This window comes from Sapajus apella, unplaced genomic scaffold, assembly GCF_009761245.1.
Source record: "Sapajus apella isolate SASKATOON/1434 unplaced genomic scaffold, GSC_monkey_1.0 scaffold135, whole genome shotgun sequence".
In the NCBI taxonomy this organism is placed as follows: Eukaryota; Metazoa; Chordata; class Mammalia; order Primates; family Cebidae; genus Sapajus; species Sapajus apella.
The window spans coordinates 3,331,327-3,338,191 of NW_022437075.1; the positions used below are offsets into that span (position 1 = coordinate 3,331,327).

Below are 6,865 nucleotides of genomic sequence, written 5' to 3' on the forward strand. Positions count from 1 at the left end.
CTTCTTCCCTTCCCTTCCTTCTTCCCTTCCCTTCCTTCTTCCCTTCCCTTCCTTCTTCCCTTCCCTTCTTTCACTGTTGTCCAGACTGGACTGCAATGGCTCACTGCAGCCTTGACCTCCCGGTCCCAGGTCATCTTCCCACCTCAGCCGCTAGAGTAGCTGGGTTCACAGGCGTGTGCCACCACACCCGGCTCATTTTCACGGAGACGAGATTTTCCTATGTACCCAGGTTAGTTGCCAGCTCCTGGGCTCAAGCATTCCTCCCCCTTCAGCCTGCCAAAGTGCTGGGGTTACAGGCGTGAGCCACTGCCCCTGCCGCCTCCTGGGACTGGCATTAGGGGAACTTAGAGGGCAATGTCTGGGGGCTGATAGTTGGGGACTTTGATGCTAATACCCACAGAGTCTGGGTCTCCAGTGGGGGTCTGGGGTCTCCTGGATCCTAGGACCGGTTATCCTGCCATGCAGTTCTTTGGGCTGTATAGGGTGTCGTGTGTGTTGGGGCGGGAGTAGTGGAGTGGTGTGGACGGCCAGCGACTGGACCAGAAGGCAGAAAATTCTAAGGCACCAGGATAAACATCTCTGGGCGCCATCGAGGTTCCCGGGTGGGGGCGAGAGGAGGGGCGGGGCGGGGCTTTCCGCCTACAGGAGACCAAATACGGGCACACACACAATACACACCACACACGCGCGCACACGCACACGCACACGGGCACACATGCGCGCACGGGATCCTGCTCCACTCGGCGGCTCCTTCGCCCCGCCGAGCTCCGCGATCAGCACCCGGGACAGCGCCACCGCCCACGTGCCGGGGGCGGGGTCCGGGCGGGGCTGGCGCCTCGGCGTCTCCCGGGAGTGTCCCGTCCAGCCGCCGAGCAGGTAGGAGCTGCTGGGGCCCCCGCCTCAGCCCATCTGCACCCGCATTTCTAGAGGAAATGTGTGTGGGAGTGGGGGCTGGGGCACTGGGGGGACCGACAGAGGCAGTGGGAGGGAGGGCTCGAGCCTGAAGCGCGGAGACTGGGATTTAGGACATGGAGAAGACAAAGAGCGGAGGGCGGGGAAGGGTCGCAGGCAGAGGGAAGGAGGAGAGACCCTGGGGACAGAGGCCAGGCGATAGGACAGAGAGACAGGCGGGATGGGGAGGCAGACCCAGGGACGACGCCTATTTGGGGACAAGAGAGCGTGGAGACCGAGGCGGTCACGAGAACAGGTGTGAAGACAGCGCAGATGCGTGGAGAGACCAACAGGCCAAGAAGGATGAGGGGGGCCCAGCACAGGCGCCGGGCAGCCCCCGACCCGCCCTCCAGCAAAAAAGGGGAGAGGGAAGGGGGAACCTGCGTCTCAGTTCCCAGGACCAGGTTCGGAGGGAGGAACCGGCTGTGGGCGCTCGGACCGCAGGCTGCCCCCTCCCCACATCGCGGGACCTCAGGATCCCATTTGGGGTATTGGAGGTTCCCAGGCACCGGTGGGGCCGGGAGCGAGCCTGCCCCGCCGGGACTCCGCGTCTGTGCGTCAGCCCCGCCCGTCGTCCTGGCAACAGACCGTTGCCCGGGCAACCAGCTTTGCTCCCACCCCGCCCGAGAGGAGCCAGGCTGTTGCTCTAGGCAACGCGGTCCGCTGGTTCCCACGCCTGCCTTCACCCGCTTCCGGTTCAGGCCCTGCGGAGGGACGAGGAAAAGGCAGAAGTCAGCGGGATGCCTGTGGAGGCGTGGAGGAAGCGGGTATCCCTTTGGGATGGAACTAGGTCCTGAATACCCCCTCTCAAGCGTGGGGAGGCTGAAACTACAACTCCCAGCATGACTCGCGGTGGCTGGCCGGTTTCTGTGCGGCTGTTCGCGCAGGAACCTCATGGGAGTTGGAGTTCTTTGTTGTGCGTGGGACTCAAGGGATGTCTGGGGTGGGAATGGGGGACTAGGGTGCTTGAGTGCCTCTGCAGAAAAGACTCTAGGACTCGGCCACCATGTTCCCGGAGCCCCCAACCCCAGGGCCTCCATCGCCCGACACGCCTCCAGACTCCAGTCGCATCAGTCATGGCCCAGGTGAGCCAGACCCGGGGGCCGAGCAGAGAGAAAGCCCGGCCAGGATTTTCAGGGGCGGGATTCAGACGGGGGTACTCTTGCAGGCGGGCTGGAAAATCCGGCTGGGATTTAGGGTCGTTATCCTGGACTGGAATGCGAACGAAATCGGGGAAAGGAAGGAAGAGATTTGCAACAAAAATCGAAACCGGATCAAGGGGTGTTGCGTGGAATGAGATCTTAGAATTCGAAGGTCCACCTAGCCCTTCGTTTACAGATAAGGAAACTGAGGCCTGATGAGGAGCAGGGCTTCTTCTAAAAGCATCAGGAGTTGAGCAGAAATTGAGGGGGTGAGGGTTGGGGGCGGTAAGGAAAGGCAGAACTAACAAGCAAGCAAATCAGATGGTGTCAGTCTGGATTAGGGCATCGAATCTCTCTATAGGCCAGATTAGGTGGAAGGAAAACACAGGAAGAAATGGAATGAAAATAGCTGGAGGGAAAAGGAGGCCAGCACTCCAGCTTCCACGTGTAATCAGGATTGAATCAGCCCTCGCACAGCCCAGGCGTTAGTATGTGTTTTCTCCTCCACCCCTCTGCAGTGCCTCCCTGGGCCCTGGCCACCATCGTGCTGGTCTCAGGCCTCCTCCTCTTCAGCTGCTGTTTCTGTCTCTACCGGAAGCGCTGTCGGAGGCGGACGGGCAAGAAGAGCCAGGCCCAAGCCCAGGTCCACCTTCAGGAAGTGAAGGGGCTGGGCCAGAGTTACATAGACAAGGTGTGGCCCAGCACAGCCCCTCAACCTGGCCCCTTCCCACACCCTGCTCCTCTCATTGGCTCAGCTGGTCCCAGTCCCTGCTCCCTTCCCTCCTATAGGAACCCACCTTATTGACTCATCCTCCCTGTGTGTCTAGCCCTCAACTGGACTTTGGGGACCTGGAGATGGAACAGATCTAGTTGCTGTTCACAAGAACTTCCTAGTCTGGTGGGAGAGTCAGGCAGTGACACAGACACTCACCACACAGGGTAATATGTGCCATATTACAGGGTCTTATAGGAGTGCAGAAAAAGCATCTCACTGTATAGAAACCTACAGAAAAATAAATATTTAGCTCTGGGCCAGGCACCGTGGCTCAGGCCTGTAATCCTAGCACTTTGGGAGGCTGAGACGGATAGATTGCCTGAGCTCAAGAGTTCAAGACTAGCCTGGGCAACATGGTGAAACCCTGTCTCTACTAAAAATACAAAAAATTAGCCGGGCATGGTGGCACATGCCTCCAGCTACCCGGGAGGCTGAGGCACAGGAATCGCTTGAAATGGGGAGGTGGAGGCTGCAGTGAGCTGAGATTGTACCACAGCACTCCAGCCTGAGTGACAAAGCGAGATTCTCTCTCCAATAAATAAATAAGTCAATAAATAAATGGCTCTGAAAGCTGAAAAACAACTTTGTGCCAGAATACTTTGAGATGTGCTGATTTCTTTCAGAAAATGGAACATATTTACAGTAAGAAAAAATTTTAAACAGAGGGTCAGACAGAAGAGGCTTCATGGTAGAGGTGACTTCTGCATTGAGACCCAAAGGCCAGAGCTAACAGAGCAGAGAGAAGGACATTCTAGTCTAAGGAGGTGCATGTGCTGAAGCCCCACATCCAGATTCTGAGGCTTATTTGGAGAACAAAGAGTCATTTTTCACAATAGCTTCACTCTGGAGTCTTGTGTCTGGAGAACTCAGCAGTGTCCACATCATGAGGGTGATGAAAGCTACAAATATGTTTTGAGCATGAGGGATAGGGTCAGATGTTGTTAGAATGACTCCTCTGGAATCCCTGTGTTGGACAGATCTGGGGCGAGGAGTCCAGGGAGGAGGTCAGTGCAGCAGCAGCCTGGAGAAGATGAAAGAGATTTGCACTGGACGAGGACATGGGAATGGAAAGCGGTCACTGCAGGGTCTGAACATTAAGTCTCTCCGTGCGGAGTGCTACGGTTACCTGGGAGCCAGACAGCCCTAGATTTCCAACCAAGAAGGACCATTTCCCATTTTGTGACCTTGGAGAATTCACTGTCCCTCTCTGAGCCTCAAGTTTGTGGTCACTAACTTGGTATTTCCCCTTTCCTTCTCAGTAAGGAGCTGTTACAATTAGTATCCATAAAGGATGCCATTTAGGGCCCTGGTGTCCAGCCCCATCCCTATCCCTTAAACCAGTGATGTTCAAAGACCATTTGCATCAGAGTCACACAGAGTACTTGTTGAAATGCAAATTCTGGAGCTAGCACCTGACTTATTGAGTCAGAATCCCTAAAGAGGTGACCTCAGGCATTTTGCCACAGGACTCAGGGGAATTCAGATTCACACTGAATTTTAAGAATTACTGGCCTAGGTTAAGGAGACATCTTCTGCTTTTTTATTCTACTTTAGAATGACAAGTACACAGTAAATATTCCATTTCTCCTCCATATTTTGCTGTGCTAAGATCACTAGCAAACATGGCAGTTTGCACTACCATCCCAATACATCCATTAGCATGTGAAATAAAATCTACCTCATTCCTGAGACACTATCCACACTTATTTTAATCTAAGCATGACAAACATATGTCTAGTCCCTGCCCATAGCAGACATCACTAATTGAACTTTCACAAGCATACTGCATCTGTGTTACTATGTCCATTTCTTGCCTGTGGCAGACATCACTAGTCAAATACTGATTCTGCTTAGCTTGTGAGCACTCAGGTATAGCCAAGGGACCTGTGAGCCTCCCTTGGCTTCTGAGCCTGAAGGATACTGCTGTAGGGGAAGACTTCACCTACTCTTACCCCTGGCTCTCTAAGGTGCAGCCAGAAGTGGAGGAGCTGGAGCCAGCACCATCTGTGCCAGGGCAGCAGGTGGCAGACAAGCATGAGCTAGGACGACTGCAGTACTCCTTGGATTATGACTTCCAGAGTGGCCAGGTGGGTGTGGAGGAAGGGGATGCTTTGGAGGGAGGGTACTGGGGGTTCCAGCCCCTTCTGAAAGGAACCATGAAAGCGAGGCTAAGACTGTTGCCCGCCTTCCCCATTGTGCCCGGGCCCTGCAGCTGCTGGTGGGCATTCTGCAAGCAGAGGGATTGGCAGCCTTGGATCTGGGTGGCTCCTCGGACCCCTACGTGCTGGTCTACCTGCTGCCGGACAAGCGGAGGCGGTACGAGACCAAGGTGCATCGGCAGACACTGAACCCTCACTTTGGGGAGACCTTCGCCTTTAAGGTGAGCTCCTGCCCTCAGGCCCCGTGCTCCATAGCATACGCCCAGTCCCTGGAACCCCGGGGACCGACCGCTTCCGCCTTTCCTGGAGGCGGCCACAGCTCAGGTGGCAGCTACCAGCTCTGGGGCTATTCCACTGGACCCTGGGCACCACTGACGCCCGCGCTGTACCCTGGTCCTTTGGCAGTACCATTTGGGTTCCACTGACTCGTGATTTTCTTTTCCCATGGATCTCTGGACTTCTCCATTTGAGTTCCCCACACTGTTCGCTTGGACCGTGTGCCGTCCACCTCGATGTGCAGCGCCCCACTCTCTCTCTGATTTCCTGCTCTCCACTGCGCATTCTCTGTGCACTCCAGGTCCCCTATGTGGAGCTGGGGGGCAGGGTGCTGGTCATGGCGGTGTACGACTTCGACCGCTTCTCTCGCAACGACGCCATCGGGGAGGTGCGGATCCCCATGAGCTCCGTGGACCTGGGGCGGCCGGTGCAGGCCTGGCGGGAGCTGCAGGCGGCTCCGCGGGAGGAGGTGAGCAGCCTCGCTCCAAACCACGCCCTAGACCCGCCCCGCCCACAACTCCCTGAGCCAATCAGATCACAGGCCTTCCAGACCCGGAAGGCGGCGTGGACTGAAACCTCTTCCACTCCTTGGATTGTACACCTGGGTTCTTAAGTGTGGACCATTCCATTCCAAAGTGTGGGGAGGAAAGGAAGAGAGAAGGGGGATGGATGTGGAGCCAGGGCTCTGGTGATGGGTCCCTCTCCGTCTTTCAGCAGGAGAAGCTTGGGGACATCTGCTTTTCCCTCCGCTATGTCCCTACGGCCGGGAAGCTCACCGTTATCGTCCTGGAGGCTAAAAACCTCAAGAAGATGGACGTAGGAGGACTGTCAGGTGTGTGGGAAGCGAGGGATTGCGGTGCGTGGGGGTGGCGTGGGGTGGGTTCTCGTTCCGACAGTTTCTGAGCCCCGAGGGTTTCTTGGGGGAGAGGGAGGCCCAGGCTGCCGTGGAAGGCATGCATTTTGGACCATGGATAGGGAGACCTAAAGGGAGTAGGCGGTATTTCTATGTTGGTCCAATAACTCAGCAGTGGGAGCCATAAGACTCCTCCTTCCTCTCCCCAGATCCTTACGTCAAGGTCCACCTGCTGCAGGGCGGCAAAAAGGTGCGGAAGAAGAAAACCACCATCAAGAAGAACACTCTGAACCCCTATTACAACGAGGCTTTCAGCTTTGAGGTGCCCTGTGACCAAGTGCAGGTGAGCTCAGACCTGCCCTTCTCCAAGAACCCAGACCCTTCGTAATCGCTGTTGCTAGAGAGAGAGAGAGACTTTTCAGCATCCCCCTAGAAACCAGGTGAGGGGAAGTCTGAGGTTCTGTTTGTTCTCAGTCTGTTTCCTTCTGTGAGGACCAGGAAGCCCCATCCATTCCAGAAAGGGTCTTCTTAAAATTGGGTGTGGGCATCCTATCTGCTCTAAGCAGGATCGGGATGCCCTGCCCCCGAGACAAGACCAGCATGCCCCACCCCAGGCAGGACCAGGATGCCCCGCCCCCCACGCGGGACCAGATGCCCCGCCCCTAAGCGGGACCAGGATGCCCCACCCCAAGCGGGACCAGGATGCCCC

At 56.4% G+C, this 6,865-nt stretch overlaps 1 protein-coding gene across 3 annotated transcripts; it reads left to right on the forward strand.

Annotated features, from left to right (window-relative positions):
- Nucleotides 1–548: 548 nt before the first annotated feature.
- On the forward strand, nucleotides 549–6,576 carry SYT5 (synaptotagmin 5). 3 transcript variants are annotated; one of them, XM_032263150.1, is made up of 8 exons: nucleotides 549–876; nucleotides 1,913–2,036; nucleotides 2,612–2,784; nucleotides 4,836–4,955; nucleotides 5,081–5,248; nucleotides 5,605–5,772; nucleotides 6,018–6,135; nucleotides 6,366–6,559. In XM_032263150.1, exons 2-8 carry the CDS (start codon nucleotides 1,958–1,960, stop codon nucleotides 6,542–6,544), a joined length of 1,005 nt encoding a protein of 334 aa, XP_032119041.1. In that variant the 5' UTR covers nucleotides 549–876; nucleotides 1,913–1,957; the 3' UTR covers nucleotides 6,545–6,559. The 3 variants fall into 3 exon arrangements, with proteins under 3 accessions (XP_032119041.1, XP_032119042.1, XP_032119040.1); XM_032263151.1 differs by having other exon boundaries at nucleotides 6,021–6,135; XM_032263149.1 differs by lacking the exon at nucleotides 2,612–2,784 and having other exon boundaries at nucleotides 685–876; nucleotides 6,366–6,576.
- Nucleotides 6,577–6,865: the final 289 nt, after the last annotated feature.